This window comes from Lepidochelys olivacea (genome assembly GCF_965140295.1).
Source record: "Lepidochelys olivacea isolate rLepOli2 genome assembly, chromosome: 3".
NCBI lineage: Eukaryota > Metazoa > Chordata > Testudines > Cheloniidae > Lepidochelys > Lepidochelys olivacea.
The window spans coordinates 199,880,734-199,904,758 of NC_140413.1; the positions used below are offsets into that span (position 1 = coordinate 199,880,734).

Here is a 24,025-nt window from a genome sequence, read left to right on the forward strand (position 1 = left end):
GGATATGTTCTTCAAGTGATGGTCCCTATTATATTCTACTAAGAGTTATACTTATGCATCATGTGTCTGGAGCCAGAGGTTTTGAAAGTAGTAGTGTCCCTTGGTCCACCTCATGGGTTCATCCAAGGTGATAAAAGGTGTGCTGGACCAGCCATGCCCTCAGTTTCTCCTCATGGTCTAAGTCAGAGCCTCTACTGTTCTCTGTCTCATGTGATGCATTTTCTAAAACACAAAAACAGCTGTTTTATTCTTGTATATAGCGAGTATTTTGTTATTTTTGTAGTAGTTTTAATGTTAGTAGTAGTTTTTAGGATTTTAAGGACTTTGGGACGCTGTTTTGCTCGTCTCTCTTTCCCCTCTCCCTCTTCCACCCCCCAGCACCCATGATTGGATACTGGATTATGCCAAAGATGCCAGGGTTCAAGATCTGCACTTCTTGCCCTTGCTTAGTCTCAGTCAGCAACAAGCACCAACACTACCTTTACTGCTTGGGGGAGGCCCACATCACATCCAGGTGCAGTATCTGCCTCTCCTTCCCAGCCCGTCCATAGGAAGGCCGTGTTCTCCACCTCAAGAAACATCTGCATTGAGGTCACCATGAGGCTGCAGTGTGATCCTGGCTGGGAGACCCCTCCTCCCCCAGTACGTTGGCCTGGGCAATCGAGGAGCGCACCTGCTACTCTGGAGCTCCAGTCTGCTTTCACTGGTACCAGCACTACGGACCCTGTTCCAGGACCTAGTCGTGAGGCAAGGAAAGGTGCATAAGCATGGCGGTAAGTCTCCCTCAAGGCCCCGGAAGGACACGGCATCCTCCACAAGTTCCAGCCATGGAGAAGCAGCGCTTTCCAAGGCTCACAGACACGCATAGAACACCAGACCCATCAGTCCCGGTTACCGAGCTGTGTACCCCTTCTGGATCAGTACCGCCAATATCAAGGGAACCTTCAGTTCTGAGACAGTTCTCTGCTCTGGTTCTAGCTCCAGTTCCAACTGCAGAACACATGCTGCTGACTCCAGGGAGGCTTCAGTCAGCACCCAGACCTCATGAATTATTTGCCCGGGAAGAGGTTAGATCACCACGTCTCCTGGTGCACTCTCCTCCTAAGAGAGCATTCTCTCCTGCATTGGACTTACCTCCTTCAGCTAGTGTTCCTGACCACTCCCCTATGATTCACCCGGCTCTGACGGTACTGCCTTTAGAACAGCGATCTGACTTTTCAACATCCAAGAACTTGGACGGACCACAAAATCCGCTCCTCCCGTACCGTCGCCATGAATGTCAGAAGGCTTCACTGGCTCAGTAGCACTACCCTCCCTTTCTTCAACATAGGTGCCCTTGGTATCCCGCTCTGAGGGGCCCTCAGCAGCAATGGCTAGATCCACCTGTTTGGCTGTACTGGGGGTCTTGGCCACAGTATCCACCTTCAAAATCTTCCCAATCTGCCCAAGAGGAGTCCCCCATCTCACCACTCCGGCCTTCGTCAAGTAGACATCTGAACCTGGAATTGGAGGGTGCTCTGGTTAGCCTTACTCTGACACTACCACCGGGACTGGAGCAGTTCCCCTCAGCATCTCTGTAAGCAGCAGTGTCGTCAACTCCTTCCTCCCCCTGGATGACTACCACCAGTTTCAGGAATTGTTATGGAGAGTGGCTTACGCTCTCCACTTCCCCCTGGAGGAAGTGCAGGACAGCCAACATCAGTTACTCGATATCTTGCATGCATCAGTACCAACCAGGGTGGCACTACTGATCAACAATGCCATTCTCCAACCGGTCTGCACTGTCTGGAGTACTCTGACAATTTGTACACCCAGCCCAAAGGAAGTGGAAAAGAGAGACTGTGTACCGGCAAAGGTTTTTCTGAGTTTTTTTCACTTTGCACCCAATTCCCTGGTTATTCAAGCAGCAACGGAACAGGCCAGGCAACAACATGCATGTTCTGCTCCAGCTGACAAGGCAGGTAAGAGATTGGACTTCCTAGGTCATAAGGTTTTCTCTTCAGCCAGCCTTCAGTTTAGGATCTCCAGTTACCTCACTTTACTAGCAAAATATGACTTTCTGAACTATGGCCAGTTAGAAGACTTCGCTGACAAGCTTCCCCAGCAGGACTGTGCCTGTTTCCACACTATGTTAGAGGAAGGCAAACTAGTTGCAAGGATGATGCTCAAGGTCACTGTAGATTTGGCGGACACATCTTCACGCACCATGGCCGCAGGGATTGTTATGAGGAGGGAATCCTGGTTGCATTCATACTCAGTCTTTGCATAAACTATATTTCTGAGTTCATTTAGAGAGCCGTCAGCAACCTTGCATCTCACCATACATATAGTTGTATCGTCTTCCTCGCACCCTCCTCCTAGCTAGGTACCGCTTGTTAATCACCCTCAGTGGAATACCATAGGGACCATCACTCGAGGAAGAGGTTACTTACCTATAACTGGAGGTTTTTTGAGATGTGTGGTCCCTCCCTCCTTCTGTGGAATACAGACAGGGACCACGCATCTCAAAGAACCTCCAGTTACAAGTAAGTAACCTCCTCTTTTAATCAGTTTTCAACAATGACGTCTCACCTCCCTTTGTGTATGGGTTGCAGTAGGGAGGGGCATTTTCCTGTTTTAGACATGTACAGTAATAGTGTGTAACCCGCAGTAGATAATGTGGATCAGAAGATTAAGAACTCTATCTTCAGCTATCAGAATAACTGGGTTGAAACATGCTAAACTTGCTGCTATCTGCAGAGATACGATGTTTCAGTGACCCCTTATTTTGTATGTGCCATTGTGCTCACCCCGGTCAATTTTGGGTTGCATGTTTGGTTAGAAATGTATTCTACAGAAGAAACTTGAACATGCAGGCCTTACCTATATATGCTAGACTTTTCTTTTATTAGTTTTCTACTAGTGCAGCTCTATAGTAGGAATGTTACTGGTAGCCCTCAGCATTCTAACTGCCATGAATAAGCAAGGGGATGGCCTTCTGACTTAGATGCTGGACTGAAGAGACCTGGGTTGAGTTCCTAGTTTAGTCACAGAATTCCTGGGTGACCCTGGGCAAATCAGTAAATATCTCTGCCTCCATTCCTGACCTGCAGAATGGGGATAACAGTTCCATTCTCCCCCTTTTGTCTTGTCTGTCCATACTATAAACTTTTCAGATTGTTCCTTAATAGGTTTGTTCAGCGCTTAGTACAATGCAGCCCTGATTTTGTTTGGGACCGCTACGTGAAACTATAATACAGATAAATCTAGACCTGCTCCAAGGGCCTGCCTAGGACTACTGTCATGTCAATAATGGTACAGCTATGATGCATGTCTTTTGTGTTTTACAGCATATATAATATAGGAAAGCCATAAGCACAACAGCAAAATTATGAACAATGCAGCCCAGTTTCTTTTGCTGTTTGAACTATAACTTGTGTATTTGCTGGTTGCTGTTACATTACAACAACCTGACTGTTGCAAAAAGCTATGTTAATATATTTAATTCTCTAGTTTTAAAGAAAACTTGATAGAAAATTGAGAACAGCAAAGAGGGAGCAGATCCAAAGTTAACTTCAGGATTTTTACAAAATGCCAACAAAGCTCTGACCATTTAAGTTCATTGAACTAGCCTGTGCAGAGGGCCCAGTCCTGCAAACAGTTGCTTAACTTTAAGACAACGGGACTATCCATGTGTTTACAGTTAAGTATGTACAGAGTTTTTTCAGGATAGGGCTGTAAAATAGCTAGCCATGTGAGGCTGTGTAGAGCAACTCTTTGGGAGGGCAGTTTCAGCTTAAGGAAATCTTCAACCACACATCATTGGTATCAATTTTTAAATATTTTTGTATTATTTTAAAATCACTTCATAAAGCTTTCGTAAAGCACATACTCAGTTTGGAGCTTCCAAGTTCAGCCAGTTTTTAGTTCCCTCTCCCTCATTTCAGTGAGGAAAATGGTGTTTTATTTGATTGTTTTGTTCCACTTTCCAAGAACTGCAAACCAGTAAAACTTTTTTGCCAAACTTTTTTTTAAAAAATCATATTTTGGGCAGAGATTGAGAATGGAAAACTGCAGGCCCAAAGGCGAGTTTTTCAGGATGCTATGTGAGTGAATTAAAAGCTAATGAAAACCATTTTGGAACTTCTACTCTAATAGTCCATATGGAGCAACCACTCTACATATTTTTAAATGTTAACAACTCAGAGCAGGCTTTTGTGGAAAAAAAACCACAACTAAATGTACTGTTTCTCCTCCTTTCTCCTGCTTTACTTGCAGGCCAGTAAGTGTACCTGGGGTAAAGGAATGTACTGTAACTTTGACTGAGACTCCAAATAAGTTCCAGCAAACAAATCCCTGTGAAAATGAAAAGGGCCTAGAGAAAATGTAGCATTAAATGTTTTGGCACTAATTCTATAACAAGGAAAGAAATCTACAGCTGGGGCTCTTGTTAAGTGGGAACACAACTTTACATCAGTTATTCATGCTGCTAAAAATTTCGTTAGCTGCTGGATAACAATTTTAGGTGCAGCTAAAGAAGGTGAATTTACTTGGGAAAGTAAAGGCATGTGTGGCTGGCTTTATTTGCAAACATTTTTTTTGCATACTGGTTTTAAGTGCTGAAGGATGAACATTTCTGAAAAATTAATGCTGAAGGCACAAGAATGTTATGAGCTATAATGGCCATGCTAAGTGGTTATACAGAGTTAGGTAACTTTTGTTACCAACACAATTATGCTTTACTGCCTACCCATCTTCACTTAGCACTGAACAGCCCTGTCTTGCAGTAGTATAGAAGTTGTTTGGTTTTTTAATATTTGCTTCTGTGCCGCTTATAAATCAGGGTTCAACAGTAATATATGAATATCAAACATATATTTTACTTTGTCAAATCAATGTAAAGTGAACAAGGCATTCTCATTTCTGGGAGGAGAACTTCAAATTCTTCCATATCAAATTGTAATGACTAGCTAGATGTTCATATGTGGTTGTATTGTACTGTATTTTTACAGTATTTTAACTCTAGTTAAAATAACGGGTGTAAAGGTTTTTTTTTAAAAAAAAACAACATTCTTTGGAGATGGCCCAGTAGCCAATATTTTGATGACTAGTAAATGAGGCTATTCTTCAGACAATATGGATCTCAGCCAGTTTTAGTATTTTGAAACAACACGATCTATTTTATTTTAATGTGAAGCACCACCATGGGGAAAAAAGACACATTTTTGTGTGATGCATACTGCACTAAGGTCCAATTCTGCCAGGCACTGAGTGTCTCCTAGCATGTTACTGAACTTTCAAGTCCCATTTTAGTTAGTGGTTGAGGATGCTACGTCCATTCCAGGATCAGTATCAATGAGCTAAACTCTACCCTTAAGTACTCATGTGGAACTTTTATTTAAGATAAAGTGCTCACATGCATCCAATGCAGAATTTGACTCTAATTATGTTTGGTTTTTGTTAACTGACACTTGTGCGAATCCTACTGATGTCTACCCTTATGCTGAAAAAGTGAAGTTATTTTGATACTGGAAATTTTGGAGTCCAATGTTAACAAGAAAGCAGTTTCTCTTTATCTACCATGATAATTTAAAAACACATACACTATCTAAATATTAGACATTTAAAAATATAGCCCATTATTTCTAAAATTCAATCCTAAAGTCTAAAATTTTTTTGCAAGCACATCTATTTGAATGTACAAAAACCAGACAACTAAATACTTTGTTTACATTGCAAACGTGGGGCTTTACCTGGTGCATTTGTAAAGACTATTCAAAAATGTAGTGCATGTAGTAAAGCTGTCTTCCACCATTGATCCACAATACAGGAACTTTAAAAATAAAATAAGGAAACTCGGACGTGTTGCTTTATATGGAATGACTTGTCATTACAACACCAGACGCTAGCTGTTCTTTAATTGTCACAGTACTAGCATCAAGCCTGTCACCAGCAAATGCTACTTTCTGTTAGTAACATAAAAATGAGATGCATAGACAGTGCATTTGTAAAGGATTGCTGCATTTGTCATCAGATTAAAGTCACCTGGCCTTCAGCCTTATATTTTACAGCACCACCTGGTGGGCTATAATCGTGTGGAATTGGACTGCCTACTGCATTCTGTTCAATTATAACATTATAACGTTTTAAACTGCTCTAGTTAACAGGAGCGTCAGTGTTTTCATTTAAACAATAACAAAAAAAATCAGAATTTCACATCTGCAGGGCGATAGCAGGAAAATACTCTTTTCAAAACTTTTTGTCTACGGTGCCATTTTTGAGTTTAACATTTTCCCATTAAGTGCACATACTGCATAACTGGGCTGTTTGCTGGAGTAGTTCAGAGACCTCCGCCTGCTTAGTACTATGGCGCAAACACCATTAAAAAGCCTTTTAACCTTTTATTAAAGATACAGAAACACAAACACTTGAAATGTAAAGTAAGGCTTTCATTTTAACAGCATCCACCACAGTCTTATGCAGGCAGCTTCACATCCAACTTCAGAACCTTCTTGCTCAGTGCAGGCACCCAATACTTCTACATTGGCTAGAAGTGCCCCTGCAGACATTGTGGTGTCCCCATCCCCTGCCAAGGAGATTGTCAGAGGGAAGGCGCCAATCCCCCTCTCCAGTGCCAAGGAAATAGCACATTCCTCAAAGATGGGAAGATTGAGATCTCCAGTACCATCTACTAGCAGAGCATTGGATATGGAAGGTACGGTGTCAGTGTGGCTCCCTGGTACCAACCTCTGCAAAATAGCCCTCTGGGCTTTCAAGACTATACCTTGCTGAGATGCCAATATCCTCGGTGCAGCAACTGCTGGATTGTGGTAGCCACTTAGTACTGATGGCTCCTGAAGCTTCCACAGCTTTCCTGGCTCAAGTACCTATAAGGGACATTTGTAAAGCTGCAACATGGTCATCGGTGCATACTTTTACAAGTCACTATGCTATATCTCGGCAAATCCAGAGATTATGCAAAATTTGGATGTGTAGTTCTGCAATCACTGTTAAGGTAGACTCTGAAACCTACCCTTCTGCAGACTGAACTGCTTGTGAGTCACCTGAAGTGGAATGCACATGTGTAATCACTCAAAGGGAAAAACGGTTACTAACCTGTTCTGTAACTGTTGTTCTTCAAGATGTGTTGCACATGTCCATTCCATGACCCACTGTCCTTCCCTTCTATGTCAGAGTCTCTAGCCGGTAAGAAGAAACTAAGGAGGACTGGGGGCAGCTCTGCCATTTATACCACTGAACTGCAGCACAAGAGTGCTAAAAGTGGATGCACCACCCCAACAGTTGGCTCTGAGGGAAAAATCTCTGGCTCTGGTGCACTGGGCATGCACACACTTGAAGTGGAATGGACATGTGCAACATATCTCAAAGAAAAGTTACAGAACACATTAGTAGCCATTTTTGTAAGGGGTCTGTCAGTTCTTGTGTTGATGCTTTTATGGCAGAATGTTCTCAGTAAGGCAGATACTATTCAGGGAAACAATCAAACTGACTATACACAAAGTGCTATCAAATGGATAAAGTAAACCAACTGGAAAAATAACAAAAATGTCCCCAACTTTATTCGGAAATGGAAATCTTCAGTATTGCTTCTAAAGATGGAAGGGCCACAATGTTCAGACACTTGATTTTCAGTTTGACAGTCTATCGCCAGTGGTAATTTGTTACTCAACTCTGACAAAAAACTACGGTTCAGTTTTTAATTCCCTTGATGTGAGAATAAATGGATATAGAATCATAAAACTTAAATTTTCAGTTCCTTTACCTTAAATAGAGACTCTTGTAAATATATTTTGCCTTATTTTTTTTAAAAGATGCTGGTAAGTATGGCATGTGATAACATGACTAATTTTCTTTAGCTTGATGCACTAAGGCAGTGGTCCCCAAACTTTTTACCTTGTGCCCCGCAGATCCCGCCAGCGGGTGCAGATCACCGGGCATGGATCCCACTGGCAGGCATGGGGCCATTGGCCGGGGCCAGGAATGGAGCTGGGTGGCGCTCCCTCCTTACCTTCCCCCCGCAGTGGGCTAGCCCAGGCCCTGCTGTGCCCCCTCACCCCCAAATGTTCCTCCATAGTGGGGTATGACCCACAGTTTGGGGACCTCTGCCCTAAGGTGTTTAAAGATAAAAGTATAAAACCAAAATAGAACAAAACACCCCGAATATGTATGGTACACAAATGCCCTCAGGGCTAATATCTGATCTCAGACATTCTAATATAAATCTAGAGTAACTTCCTTGAAATGAAGGAAGTTGCTCTACATTTACATTGGTGTAACTGATATCAGAAACAAACCTCGATAACTAGACTTATGTCATTATATACATCTATACACTTAGGCATCGATTTCTGAACACGTTTTAGGGTCCGGTTCTGCCATCTGATCTGCCTAGTGTAGACCCCTACGTCCCCATGGAGCATCTTAGACTTCAGTGGGACTGCATATGTGTAAGAATCTGCCCACATTAATCCAGTGACAGGTTTGAGACTTTACTTTTTACATGTCATATGGGATGGCAAATTGTTCTAGAAATACGGAAATTTTTAGGAAGTGGTGGACATTAGCCTTAAACCCAAATATATTTAGTGATTTTATTATATTATCAACCAGTTATGTTTGTTTAGAGTATGGCGAGATGGAAGGGATGGTAACTTTTGGGGTTAGGTACCATCTGTGAGTTTGCACATCACCTACCACATTTGAGCCCCAGTTCTGAATGGGACTGTAGGTGCTACCTGAGTGAATCGGTGGTGAAACTAAGGGCCCATCTGTACGATGGGATAATGTCCCCTGCTGGGGTGATTTCTAAAGTGAAATAAAGTATTATGCATTAATTGGTCGGTGTAGACCTTGCCTGGTACGCACTTAAGGTTTCCTAACGTGCTTTAGCATAGTGCTGTTTGAAACAGCACAGCATTAAAGCATACTCCCTATAGACTCCTCTGGGCAGGGATGAAAGTTGGCAGAGTTAAGGCAGTGTAGTATAAGTGTCACTTTAACACTGTGTGTGTCAGCTTTCTATCACTTGTGTCTTTTATTATAACCATAACACTTTCTTGTAAGGGGACCTAAATTCCACATTTCTTGGTTTCCCAGCACAGCTTTCATATTCTGGAAGGTACCATCGAGTGCTTGCAACCTTGTGTGTTGAAGCTTGTGGGGCGGGGACTGGTTGTTAGTGGCATTGGAAAAATCACAAATTAGAATAAACTTAAGATTTAATAGTTATGGTAAACTTAAAAATCAAAAATTCCCTCACTTCTTGGAATAAATGTAGTTTGATCAAACATCAATTTGGTTTTGTCTGTTTGGTCTCCTCAGGTGTGATAATCCTCCTTAAATCACAATACCCTATATGTCACCAACTTGAGATGGACCCTTCCTCAATTGAAATTGACGGCAAAACGTTAATTTCATGGGGAATGTGATTGGGCCTCTGAGGTCTGATACTAAAGTCTGAGCACCTGCAACTTCCACTGAAATTGAAATATTCAAGTTACCCTCAGAATTTCATTACTAGAAATATTTGTGTTAAACGCTGTATCTTATTTGTTTGAAATATATTCTGAGGTAGTAAATCAGAGCTTTGCAGTTGTGCACCAGACAGCCAAGCAAGAGGATGCTAAATGGCCTTGAAGAGCTGATCAAAGCTTGTCAGTCAGGTGTTTTTATATATGTTCTTACCCTTTAATCTGGTTGTATTTTCATTCTGAAGAAAATAATGAGTATTCAACCTTTCATGCTAAACCTGCCTTCGCACTTCTCAGTGTTACTTTTACCACATAGACAGTGTCTAGGTCTTCCTGACCCATCAAGTGACTACAACATTTACCCAGCAGAAATAATGGTAATTCTCAATAGAGGAATGAAATTGACATTTATATAGAAATATTATCATGACTTGGCTCTTCCGCCCTAGGTGGCCAGTTTAAAGGGGGGGGGGGGAATTAAAAAAACATCCTTTTGCAAGTAACAACTCCTTCTCTACCACCCAATTCTACCTAGGTTCACCTTTTCTAGCCAATGAAGATGGTGTACTCGGTGGAGTGATAGTTCTTCGATCTTGCAGATGTTCTGCAGAGCCTGACTCTTTACAAGAAAAGCAGACTCTACTAGGTAAGAAGATTTTTGTATAGTTTTATTGTGAACAGGAGGTGCTAAACTCATGAACCAAGCAAGGGGTGAAATAAAAATCACATGTACTACTACCAATTGAAAGCCATAAATAGGGGCACTTGGCGTAAAAGAGAAGCATCTGTCATTGAAATACAGGAATGCTCTGGGGGAGGGACAGAGTGGAAGTTGTAAATATTTTCTGTTTTTGAAAATTGTGGGTGAGACCATGCCTCTTAAATTGCCATTTGTGAACTTAAATATGATCCGTATTGGTCTATGGAGCCAGAGCCCTTTTTAGACAGAGTGTAGATAATAGTAATATTTGCATTTTAATTGCTTGGATTCTTTTTTTTTAAATATTTTTAAAACACTCTCTCCCAATATAGAGCATCACATTTCTGGTCAAGAAAGATGCATGCACATACATCCTGCTGTTAAAGCTGCTCAGTGCATTGCATGCCAAGATGTGCTATATAAGAATGTTTACCTCTTCATTCTTGGAGACCAAAATGTGTATGATGGTTTGGAACATGGACTTGAAATTTGGCAGATTGGCCAAGGGTCTCTAGGCTCCTAGAGTCAGAAATTCCTTTGGCTAACCCCCCATGAAAATCAATCCAGAAAAGCTACAGCACTGACATTTGCGTGTGCACAGTAGTACTTAACATGTTTGCTCCTGAAATGCCTAATTATTCAGCCTACGCTGTGGACTTCCCCCCCTACTGTGCCTCCAGACAGATGTCACACAGACAAAATGAGTCATTCTCGTCTTCCTGCTACTGTTGCATTTCTCCCATCAAAATACTCTTTGGACTAGGAGAATTTGCACTGGTCTGGGAACCAGAAGACCATATGTTTGTCTTGCCTCCTCTGCTGATTGATGATAAAATCTGTGCACATTGCAACCCTTGCAGCTTCATTGCTATTCTGGAAGGGAGACAAGTCCCACCATTTTACAGAATGATTAACAGTCACTTGTGTCAGATGTGAGAATAGAACCCAGAGACCAAATTTCCCACTTCTGTTCCAGCCCCTTTATGCTGCCTGAGCATTGCAAAAGGGGTGGAATCTGGCTGCAGCTACCAAGTTGATAATTCCTTCATCAGACGGTAACTGTGTGTTAATGATCCTGGCTTCTACACCAGGACTTTCCCTCTGCACCCCAGTGTAGAAGCAATGAAAGGGGAAATGGGAGAAGGTGGAGCAGCAGATTTCTGCTCATGTTGTGCCAATAGACAACTAGTGTATGGTCTCTTAACTATCATAGCTAGTTGTCCATAAGTTACAACTGCGTGGGGGTTAATATAAACTGGCGGGGGAGGGATAGCTCAGTGGTTTGAGCATCGGCCTGCTAAACCCAGGGTTGTGAGTTCAATCCTTGAGGTGGCCATTTAGGGATCTGGGGCAAAAATTGGGGATTGGTCCTGCTTTGAGCAGAGGGTTGGACTAGATGACCTCCTGAAGTCCCTTCCAACCCTGATATTCTGTGAATATAAATTTATGTTGGAGCTGGAGCAGCTTGAGAATTGGAGCGATAACCAGTCACACATTACCGCTTAGAAAGAACCTGCCAAGTGTATATCTAGGTATATTGTCTGTAAAAAGAGCTATTCCTGCATATGTAACCACAGTTTCATTATTGTTCCTTTTTAGTGGCTGGCCCAAAGATCACTACTGCTGCCAGCAAATAGAGTTGGCAGTTAGTCTTTTAATTCAATTAGTAGAGGTTTTCATGGAAATTAGTGACAACGGGGAATGTTCTGATCATGTAGTATGACCGTCTGCATTAATGTTGGCTATAGACCCTCACCCAATTTCTGAATCAAGCCTGTAACTTCTGACTGAGCTAATTTCAAAGCTACATCTATACTACAAGCTAGGGGTGTGATGCCCCGCTTGCGTACGCATACTCAACTCGCTCTCATCTGAGCTCGCGTGCAAAAACCATAGCAGCGCAGCAGCGGCATGCGCAGTGGCAGTGATGGTACGAGCTAGCCGCCCCAGTAGGTACCCACGGGCTTCAGGCTGGTTTGTGCTTGGTGCGGCTAGCCTGTGCCACCACGGCCGCTGACTGTGCTACTGTGGTGATGCTGCTATTTTTAGTGTGCTAGCTCAGATGAGAGCGAGCAGGAAGTATGTGTACATGAGCTGGAAATCATACTCACAGCCTATAATGTAGACACAGCCCGTCTGAATTTGTCTGGTTTAAACTTCTAACCATTGGATCTCGTTCTACCTTTTTCTGCTCTTAATATCTTCTCTATGTAGGTACCTAGGCTCCGCCTAATCTTCTCTTAGATAAACTAAATACGTTGAGCTTCAGCCTTGTACTATAAGATGTGTTTTCAAGGCCTGAAATTATTGTAGCTCTTTTCTGAAACCGTTCCGATTTTTCAACCTCTTCTTTTGAAGTGGATTTGCCAGCTGTGGACACAATATTCTGGTAACTGTTTTGCTAAAGCTGTATGCAGAAGTAATATCACCTCTCCACTCTTACTTGGTAGTCACCTGTTTATGCATCCAATGATTACTTTAGCCCAACTGTGCTCTGAGAGGTGAGAGTCGATTGTTTATTTGCCATGATCTCAAAGTCTCTTTGTTTCAATACGTCCAGAATACAGTACACCATCTTGTAACACGTGTTCTTTGTTCCAAGAGTAGTCAGGAAGGAGTTACACAATAACAAAAGGAAACAAATATGCACTCAGCATAAAATCAATAGGTTGAGAACAAAATTAACCAAAACACCGAAAAGATGTGAAGAGAAGAAAATCTTTAATTGTCTACACAGCAGTGCTAGAGGCCTGGGTAATAAACAAGAGGAATTGTAATTGCTTATTTATGAGCAAAAATTTGACTTAGTTGGTATTATTGAAACCTGGTGGGATGATTCCCATGATTGGAATGTTAAAATCAATGGTTATAACCTATTTAGGAAGGATTGAATGAGCAAAAGGAGAGGGTTATCAAAAGTGACAGCCTGTTCCAACTCATTGATAGTGTAGAAGAAAATGTCTGGAATGCTTATGGATCAGTGTCCTAACAGATAATGTACAAGATGGGGTATTAGTTGGTGTCTGCTACAGAGCATGAAATCACAGTACTGGATAGTATGACCAGCTGCTAAAGCACCTATCTATAATCTGTGATGGTGGGGAAGTTTAGTGATCATAGGGTGAGGAAGACTTCAATCTGAATGACATATGCTAGAGGTCTCGTGCTGGCAGTCCTAAAACATCCTTAGAATTTCTAAGTACTAGAAATAACAATTTCCTAACAAAGTGTTGCATACAGCATGGGGGAAGTCTTTATTTAGAGCTTGTCTTGACCTGAGGAATTGATCAGAGAACTGAAAATTAGTGATAGTTTATGTAGATGTGATCATGACTTTATCACATTTGGTATGTGTGAACAGAATAAAGTCCAAACCTGTAATATATATACTTGATGCTTTGAAAGGGCCAGTTTCACAGTGCTTAAAATAATTGAGCCAGATCAGATGGGAGAAAGAATTTAAACTGAAAAATGTGAATGATAATTGAGAATTGTTTAAGAACGTTTTACTAGATGCCCCAAAAGCCACAATTGAGAGAAATCCATGCAGCTTTAAAAAACAAAAAACACATAGTGGCTTAGAGAGGAAGTGAAGGCAGCTTATATGGAAGAAATGGGAAATTGATAGCTTCTGGTTTATGTTCATTACTAGGAATTTGTATTTTAATGAGGAGGTAGACTGTAAGGAAATCAGAACTGATGGAATTGAAAAAAAAACAGAATCTGTTCAGGTTAAAATCACCGGGGGGGGGGAAGATAACAAAGGCTCCATTGGGATAGCACTTGGGGTCTGCTATAGACCTCCAGGATCTGATTTGCATATGGTTAGAGACCTCTTTAATATTTTAAATGAAATGAATACTTCTGAGAATTGTGTGATTGTTGGAGACTTTAATTTCCCATGTATAAACTGGAGGACAAATGCTATTAATAATGGTAGGTCCCAGAGATTCCTGGATTTGGTAGCTGACGGATTTCTTCAGCAAATAGGCACCAGCCAACAAGAAGTGATTCCCTTTTAGATTTAGTACTCGTAAGTAGCGAGGACCTCATAGAAAAACTGGTTGTAGAGGAAAGGCTTGGTTTGAGTGAACATGAGCTAATTCAGTTTAAACTAAATGGGAGGAGAAACAAAAATAGGTCTGCAACTAGGGTCTTTGATTTCAAAAGGGCAAACTTTAAAAAATTAAGGGAATTTGTTAGGGAAGTGGACTGGACTGAAGAACTGAAGGATCTGAATGTAGAGGAGACTTGGAATTACTTAAATCAAAGTTGCAGAAGCTGTCTGATGCCTGCATCACAAGCAAAGGGGAAAATGTGCAGGGAAGAGTTGCAGACCAAGCTGGATGAGCAAGCATCTCAAACTGCTTATTAAGAGAAAGCAGAACGCCTACAGGAAATGGAAGATGGGAAGGATGAGCGCGGTGTAAGCTACCTCTTGGAGGTTAGAAAGTGTAGGGGGAAAGTGAGAACTCCCAAAAGCCAAAGAGAGCTTAAAGTTGCAAAGGAAACTAAAACCAATAGTAAATTATCTATAGCCATATAAATAAAGAGAAAACAAAGAAAGAAGAAGTGGGGCCACTAAGCACTGAAGATGGGTTGGAGGATAAAGATAATCTAGGCATGGCCCAACTCCTAAATGAATACTTTGCCTCAGTTTTTAATAATGGTAGTAAGGACCTTATGGGTAGTGTAAGAGTGGCTAATAGAAATAAGAATAGGGAAGTAGAAATTATCACAGCTGAGTTGGAAGTCAAACTCAAACAGCTTAATGAGACCAAATCGAGGACTCAGATAATCTCCATCCAAGAATATTAAAGGAACTGGCACTGCTATGGCACTCATCAGCATAGTGTCAATGCTTCACAGATAGCAATAAAATTATCTTCACAACCACCCCTGTGAGCTGCGCAGGTCTGTATACCCATTTTACATATGGAGAATTAAGGCACAGAGGAATCAAGTATAATTGACAAAATATCCACTAATTTAGGGTGCCCCCACTTGAGACACCTAGGGCCTGATTTTTAGTAGTACTTAGCATTTTTCTAACACTTTATATATTCAAGGCACAGTTCCTACTGAATTCAGTTGCAGTTATGAGGCTCTGGACTTTTGCAAATCTGATTTCATGTGTCTCAAATTGGGCACCCAGAAAATGAGGAATTCTCAAATAGTGGCCAACTGTGACAGATTTTGGTTTGTGACTTGCTCAACATCACATAAAAATTCTGGTGGAGATAGAATGTGAGTATGTTATTAATAACAACAAGAATTAAACTCTTTAGAACAGGAACAGTTTCCATTGTGTTTATGTAGTGCTTAGCACAGTATGGGCTGGTCCATGACTGAGGCTTCTAAGTACTATAATAATAATAATAGATAATAAAGGTTGCATGGGCAACCTTAATTCTAGCATGTGTTAACTCTTGAATGCTTGACTCTGCAACCTTAATTCTGTTTTAATGTAGTTTTTGTGTGTGTAATTTTTGAGCATTTAAACAAAGCAAAAATGAATAAATTTAAAAGGTTTCCACCTGAATATCTCCCATCTACTGCATGGGTCATCTGTAGGTTTGGGATCTATAGATCTCCACCATGGACCACTGCCATTTGAGGTAGTGAAACAGCTACTAGCAGGGGATGACTAGTATCAGTTTTCAGTGGGATTCACAGATATTTGATGTGAGAGGAATGTTGAGACTTGGAAATCCTGGGTTGAATTCCATGTGATGCATGGAAGTGTTCTCTAGTGCAGTGGTCTCCAAAGTGGGGTGCGCAGGACTATCCGTGGGGGTGCGCAGCAGGAGGAGTGCTGCCGAAGGAACGCCGCCAGCACGGAGGCAGCAGAGCTCCTGGATCTTTGATTCTTTGGCGGCACGCTCTTCTTTTTTTTTTGCTGCCCCAGAGCTGTAGTATGAAAGGTTGTCTCTCTCACCAGCAAAATCATAGAATCAGAGGATTAGAAGGGACCACGAGGTACCAACAGAAATTGGGCCAGTAGAAGATGTTACCTCACCCACCTTGTCTCAAAGATATTTTTTGTAATTTGCCATTCTTCAGCTGGCCAAAGAGGTCTCACTCTTCTAACAGTGGAGCACACTGTCCTTACTGCATTTCCCAGACGTTGCTATCCCAAGAAACCAAAGATCTGTGAGATGAATCCTCATGGTTCTTCTGACACTATATTGGATGTAAAGGAACAGTGGGTGATATGTCATAGAGGGACATAGGGAGGTTTTTTGCGGGGAGGAGTGTCTTTTTGGCACATAATAGTTTCTTAGCATTGATATTATAACAATTCTTCAAAAACTGCTAGAGAAACAATGGGAGGCGTTCTTCTGATTTTTAACATGTTAATGTAGTTATAGCTTGATTTTTTCCAAAGACTGTGATCATCCCTCCCAGTGATGTCAGTTGTACCTCTATAAGGTCAGCACCTTTGATAATCAGGCCACTTGTTGTTAGTCAACCATTTAAAAAGTCAAAACTATTAAAATATGTAATTCCTGAGTCAAAATTGGGTATTGCTGAACATATGCAAGATCTTGTAAATGCAGTTTACACTTCGCAACACAAAAAATGGATGAATTAGCAATAGGATTATATGCTGCTGTAAGAACTTGACATTACTGACATGTAATGGGAAGTATGCCAAGAAATCAACACTGTCTGCATGAAGGAGTTAATAGAACTAAAATGTAAGCATGAGGAGACATGAAAGAACAGCATGTGACATTGTATGTGAATTAAATTAACCTTTCACTTAACACATTTGGGAGCAAGATTAATATCTTGTGTCTGAACAATATTTAACAATAGTGACAAGTCTTCCCTTTCAAACATCTTAGTGCTGTCACTATCATTATTCAGTGATGATATTTACTTTTTCCTTGCACCCCATGCCCTTATCATGTATTCTAGTGGCAATTTATGGAGATTCATGTCTGCAACTCACTTTGTATCAAGCTGAGAATGTACCCTTAGATTTGTATTAAGATTATTTTGTCCTTCTGCATATCTAATTACCTGCATGATTAACTAAGTTGACTATACTAAACAATTACTTTGGCTATCTGAAAATTTAAATTAATCTTAATGTCATACTATCACATGGCACTGATGCATCTTGCTTTTGTAAGCATATGTTTCAAGCGATAATGAGCAATATTAAGGTTGGTACTCTCGCCTCTTAAAAATTCTTTAAAATTATAGAGGAAAAAATTAATATAATTGAACTTCTTAAGTCAAGGTCAAAGGCTTCTCCAAAGATGTTTTCCTATTGTACTTTTTCCAAGTTCTATCAGTGGAGGTAAGGGTCTTGGGAATTTCTAAAGTAGAATCAGATTTTTAAACTGCATAATTCAGATGACATTGTTAGATATAAATCAGCATAGATATAAAGATCCAAAAGGGATCTACTGTGCACTCTCAGTTCTTGAAGAACAACAAATTATTTTTTTACAAATGACAAGTTACATGCTGGATATTCATATAAGTTATTGGTTTTGTGTGTCTTTTATTTTGTGTGTGTGTGTCTTTCTTTTTTTCTTAAAGAGCTGAAATAAACATACAAGGAAAGTTGAGCATTTTTGGTTTTAATGAACTGTGCTATTCCGAATCTGTTCAGAGCAGTGAATTTACATACATTTGAGATCTTGATTTTAATTCTAGCACTTCGAGAAACTAACACTATCTGCAGCTTGAAGAAACTCATCATGAACACACACACAGCAACTCAGCTGTGAAGGTGCAGTAGTAAAATTCACAACTATTATGTAGAACGTAGGTGGTGGACAATAAAGGCTAAAACATCCTTAAAACTTAATTAACAACACTTTACACATTCAGTTATAACAGTTATCAGCATTCATCCTTTTGTATTCTAAATGTATCCTGTCTAGTCTTTCTCTGCACTTTGGAAAGTAAAGTTAAAAAATGAAATGAAATTAGTTGTCCAAAAGGAGCTAATTGCCTACTTCACCTGTAGCTGAAACTTTCCAGTGTTTAAGTCTTGTTTTCAAATTCAGTTACTCAATTTCCTTAAAGAAACGGTGATTATTTAACTGTAGTCACTTATCTATTTAGAAAACTCCACAGATAGCAATAGTATAAAAAATTGCAATTTTTTTTAAAACTGGAAATGTCTATGGAAAATAATGATCTGGGAGAACTAGTGCAGTCCAGTTGTGATCCTGTTTTCTTACTATATTTGACAGTCTGTTAAGCAGATTGGCAAATTCCCTAATTAATCAATTATGGGGGAGTGAAGGACGGATCTAAGTATAGAACTCCTTTTTCTCTTATTGTTTGACTTGCACAGGTTCTGGCAATATCTTCGTCAAAATCCTCAAATTGCTCTTCTAGAATTGTCTGAATTTAAAAAGTGTTCTTTGGGATTAGTGGATGAATGTAAATGTTCCAAAGACCAATTATATTTAATCTTAGATATTGAACATTACATTTTGATGAACCCAGACTTCAAGTTCGTTAGACAGGTGAAGAGTTCTTAGTATCTATTTGATTTCTGTTTTGTACTGGAGAAAGATTTAGTTGTTTTAACACATTATTCTTTGATAGCAGGTAAGTAATCCAAAAGAGTCTGCAGTATACTACATATATTACACACAGTAGAGTTTTATGAAACTGAGCTCTGGACAGCAGAAACACTTGATATATTTGTCACAAAAATTATACATTTGAGTAGAAAAGTCTATCACAGTAAATAGGGATTATCCAGTACTAAGAATAAATCATTTTGACAGTTGAAAATTTTGTTAAGCAAGCGAGAAAAGGTAAAGTGCAGTAATATGCTTTATATATGTCTGAATTTTAACTTTAAAGAGACATTTGCAGTTTTTAGAAATCATACTGTAAAAAAAAAATTACCTACCTTACAAATAACACCTTACATAAATACAACTTAAAAATGCATGCTACTTTTCACTATATATGCCATTTATTTCTGGTTACTACAGTATTTATTTGCAAATACTACAGGGAGTGCTTAACTGCTACTTCCACTGGAATTACTTTTTTCTTGTAAATAATTCTGTTAAATTTTTATAAAAGCACCAAACCTAAACTTTAAGCTAGGTTTGAGTTGTCCCTTTAATTTCTGATTTTATTAAAAGTGAAGTTTTTCTACACTTAAAATGAATGCATTTATTTGTGACTTGTTACATTTTTTCTTATAGTGGAGTTCTTGTGGAGTCATACAACAGAGAGCATGTGTGTAGGATATATGTCAGCACAGGATGGCAAAGCAAAGGTAAGCCATAAGGAATAGGTTGTGACCTAAAAACTTCTACAATGACTTTAATTTTATTTTGAAGTCATGCGAAATAACTCAGTGTTGAAATATTATTTTAAAAGCGACATAATATAAGATTCAGTTTACTCGATTATCTGCAACCTTGCCACTGGTGGAGTGCTTTCTGCTCCTTGGCCAGGCTAGTGACCAATACTGTTAACACAAAACAGCCTTAAGATCAGACTTCTATAAAGGTCTGCAAAGAAAAGTTGTAATAATGAATTAAGGAAAAAGAAAGCTATGCATTTGTTATGAATGAGTGCATATTTTAGCATTCTGCCTGGACTTGAGTGTTCAAATCAGCTATCTCACTGGTAGTTTGCCACTCTTGGTCATTTTGATAGTGCTTTTCATTGGTGATGTGCCCTGTGTTCATTTGATATTTTAGATTTGTGTAGCTAATGTTTAAACCCTTCCTACTTCCCTTTATAGGAGGTTACTAACAACTCTGACTTCTACATTTTTGTATTTTTAAAGCCTTCTGTATTTAGATTATGATAAATCTCTTATCATTTAATTAAACTGTTTATCTGATCTTGATCCTGGCAATATAGATTGAAAACATGAATCAAAAGAAATTTACTGCTACATGTTGAAAGGAAGAGTGAAGCAGAATAGGAACTCTTCTGCTTTTAGATAAGTTAAGTAAATGGATGCTGTTTGATTATTTTTTTTAAGCATTCTAATGAGAATGAGACTTGAGACTATACTCTAGTACATAGTGTTGGGTATCTAGACATCAAGTGCATTGAATTTCCTCTTTTCACCATTTAAGGTGATCATTATTTATAGCTTCCATAGATGTGCTTGGTGCCTGACAGTTGCATAGGAAAAACACCTTTCGCAGAAGTGGTTATGTAAAGGCAAGGTCTACGGCAGTTTTATACAGATTTAGCTGTTTTGATTGGGGTGTGATATTTTTAAGGAAACAGCTATACTGAAAACTGCTAGTGTGGGTGCAGTTTATAGAGGTGCCTTATATCAGTATAGCTTGTTGCCATTCACTTACAGGAGTAGCTATGCCAGTACAACTGTATTAATCCTAGGTGGATTGTACTATTTTAACTATACTGGTGTAGTTAGATGTTACAGTTTTTGTGTGATAACAAGCCCTTAGGCAGATAATAGATGTAAAAATTGAAATACCCTATGACAGGTTGGAAATGGGAGGAATGGGTATAACACAAAAAATCCAAGCTTATTCCTAAGATCCTTTATCATAAAGAATTCAGATCAGCTTGGCAGTTTCTTGGATTTTTAATATAAGATTTTGGTTTTGCCCACATAATTGGGTATGAGACAGTGAGAACATAGCGTAGTTGAGTGTAGCGATGGAAAGTGAAACAAAAGAAAGGGATATGCCATATAGGAGTGATATGCCATGGGTGAGGACAAGGCGAGCTGTTTTCAGGCATGGGGCGGTTATGGGGAGAAGACTGGAGTTGTGAGTGAGAGGCAAATGGGGCATTCTGGAGAGAAGTGTGGGCAGAGCATACAGTGTGAAAAGGAAAGCAGAAGAAGGTGAGATGCAGGCAGGAACAGAGCTGCGTAGAATTTGAACATGAGGATGAGTACAAATTGATGTGGAAACAAAACTGGAGAAGGAACTTGGTGAGAGAGCGCAGATCAGTTTTACAGCTAGAGAGATGAGATGATTTGATGAGAGCCCCCAGATACTTTGGGAGAAAGTTAGAGAGATGACCCCAGTAACTGTGAGCCTGAGTGATCAGGGGTGTAGATCAGTTATCAGCAGTGTTAAATGGGGGGAGGAGATGGTTCAGAAAGATGTTTGCTTTTTGCTGTGGTTAATTAGTGAGATGTCAAGGAGGACAATTTCTCCCTTCTATGCAGTCCTGTATTTCTGTCTGAGGTAGATTTACAAGTAATTATCACAAATGTGGTATTTGAAACCATGGGAGTAGATGAGCTCATCTGAGGAATAAGTATGTAGAGAGAAACAAAGAGAAGGATACCAACAGAGGCTATGTCTACACTATGACCGAGGGGTGGGATTCCCCTGCCAGGTACACATACTCCTGCTAGCTCGCATTGAGCTCGTGCAAGTATAATTAGCAGTGTAGTCACCGCAGCACCAGCAGTGAGGGCATGGCTGAGCTGTGCCGAACCCAAGCCCACGTGAACCGATGAGAGCTACAATGAGTAAGTGTACACGAGCAAGAGAATCACATCCCTTCGCTTGTAATGTAGACAATAACCTGAGGGAAAAGGAGGAAAAGCAGCTGGTTACAGAGATGCTGATACAGCAGCCAATGGTGCATGCTTTTCTATGGCACATGTACAGCTTATTTCCTTGGATAATCAACTGGAGAGAAATGTAGTGTCACTGAGTTCTTATTTATTTTAGTTTTTTTTTTTTTTTTTTAAAAGAATCTAGTTTCTCAAACTCAAGTTAGTGAGGCTAGAACAAGCCCAGCTGCAGATGTTCCAGAATCAGCAGTTGTGAATGTATAAACCTGCTTCATTCTTTATATTTTTGATCCTGAAATATAGTCATTAAAAGAAGTGAAATGTTAAATTATATTAGAAATAAAAGCTGATTTTGTTTACACAATAAGGCTCCTGGAGCCGGTGTGCGGAAATGTTTGTTCCTAGCTAGTGGTAGCCTACTGAAGTCTTTAGTATTTCATATGAAATCTGGTTAGTAATGAGCACCGGCAATACAGTGCCATACCCAGAGACGTTTTCCTACTCGCAGTTGCATCGTTTGACATCTGGTGTACATTGTTTTCATATTGCTGGTAAATTCTCCAGCTGGTAATCTTGATTGGGCTGACAGACACAGCTGCTTCTCTCGGTTCACTTTTAAATTATGTTTTTGACCTTCATTGAAGAAAGTTAATCCCTCTCCCTTTCTTCCTCCTTTGAGCCTGTGGCTGCAAATGCTTTCCAGAGAAAAACCACAAATGCCTTGGCTGCCGACTTCTATTGATCAAAAAATAATCTTCTGTCATAAAGGCTGGAATTTTGTTGTATTGCAAGTAAGGCTAAGTCATAGAAGGAAAGCCAGGCTTGAAATAGAACACAGTGTATTGCAAATAATTTTTTTTCTTTAAAAGAGTAAATATTTGGCAAACTTAACATTACCTGGCTGCTGTGAAAAAATAATGGTATTAGTGACATAAAGGTACAGGATAGCCATGTATAAAACTCCAGAAGCAAAATGGTCAAGCAGGTAGCATAAAATTGACTTGCTTCCCTGTTTATCCAAGTTTTTTTGCAGCCTTCACTCGTCCTGGGCTAAAGTCTATTCTGAAGTCAAGTGGTTCACATCATGACCAGTTAATGATTGAGGAATTCACAGGCAGTGCTGTTAATGATTGAGGAATTCACAGGCAGTGCATATCAATGCAGCAAGTCCATTGGTAGCAACATTTTGTAAAATGATAAGTTATTAAGAGTTGTAAAAGGAACACACTAATATTAAAATCATAATTATGTATATATTTATAGAATAATAGGTTAAGGGTCTCTTCTAGTCTTAGATCATTTAGTCTGACTTCCTGTGTGTCATAGACATTTCAATGTCACATAGCTACCCTGTATTGAACCCAAAAACATTTGTGTTTGGTTCATGCTTACCTTTCAGCAAGACATCCAGTCTTGATTTGAAGAGATGGAGAATCCCCTCTTCCTTTGGTTATTTTTTCCAATAGTTAATCTCCCTCACTGTTAAAAAATTGTGCCTAATTTCTAACTTGAATTTATCTGGCTTCAGATTCCAGCCAGTGATTCTTGTTATGCCTTTCACCACTTGATTGAAGAGCCCTTTAGTGCTCCGTATTTTCTCCCAGGGAAAGTACTTATACATTGTAATCAAGTCACCTCTCAATATTTTGGTAAACTAAACACTTTGAGTTCTAAGTCTCTCAATGTACAGCCTCAAATCACTTGTGTGGCTATTCTGAGTAACCCCTCCAATTTGTCAACATCCTTTTGAAAATGTGAACACCAGAATTGTTGACAGTAGTCTAGTATGATGGCATGTCTACACTTAAAATGTTGCTGCAGCGCAGCTATAGCCCTTCAGTGAAGATACTGCCTACGCTGATAGCAGGGCCTCTCCCATTGGCATAGGTATTCCATCTCCCTGAGAGGCAGTAGCTAGGTCAACTGGAGAATTCAATGGGTTAGGTCAGTTTTACTGTGTCACTTACGGGTGTGGATGTTTCACACCCTTGAGCAATGTAGTATACCAATCTAATTTCCTAGTGTAGAACAGGCCTCAGTCTCACAAGTGCTCTCTACAGAGGTAAAATCACCTTCCTGCTCCTCTTCACTGCTTCCCTATTGATACATCCATGCATCTCATTAGCCCTTTTTGCCACAGCATCCCACTGGGAGCTCATGTTCAGTTGTCTGTCCACTATGACCCCTAAATCCTTCTCAGAGTTGCTGCTTTCAGGATATAGTCCTCCATACTTTAGGTATGTCCTGCATTCTGTCTTTCTAGATGTATACATTTGCATTTGTCTGTATTTAGTTGCATTTTGTTTTAATGGGCCCAGCTCACCAACCAATCTA

At 40.0% G+C, this 24,025-nt stretch overlaps 1 protein-coding gene across 7 annotated transcripts in view; it reads left to right on the forward strand.

Moving 5' to 3' along the window:
* Window positions 1-24,025, forward strand: part of TASP1 (taspase 1) — a 166,262-nt gene that overhangs the window by 120,187 nt on the left and 22,050 nt on the right. For 5 of the 7 annotated variants that reach the window (XM_084623400.1, XM_084623396.1, XM_084623399.1 and 2 more), the window contains 2 exons: window positions 10,006-10,116; window positions 19,368-19,441. In XM_084623400.1, the coding sequence (XP_084479526.1) occupies window positions 10,006-10,116; window positions 19,368-19,441 (185 nt within the window). Of the gene's footprint in view, window positions 1-10,005; window positions 10,117-19,367; window positions 19,442-24,025 lie in introns of those variants that run through there. The other 2 variants (XR_014710855.1, XR_014710856.1) reach the window with 2 other exon arrangements.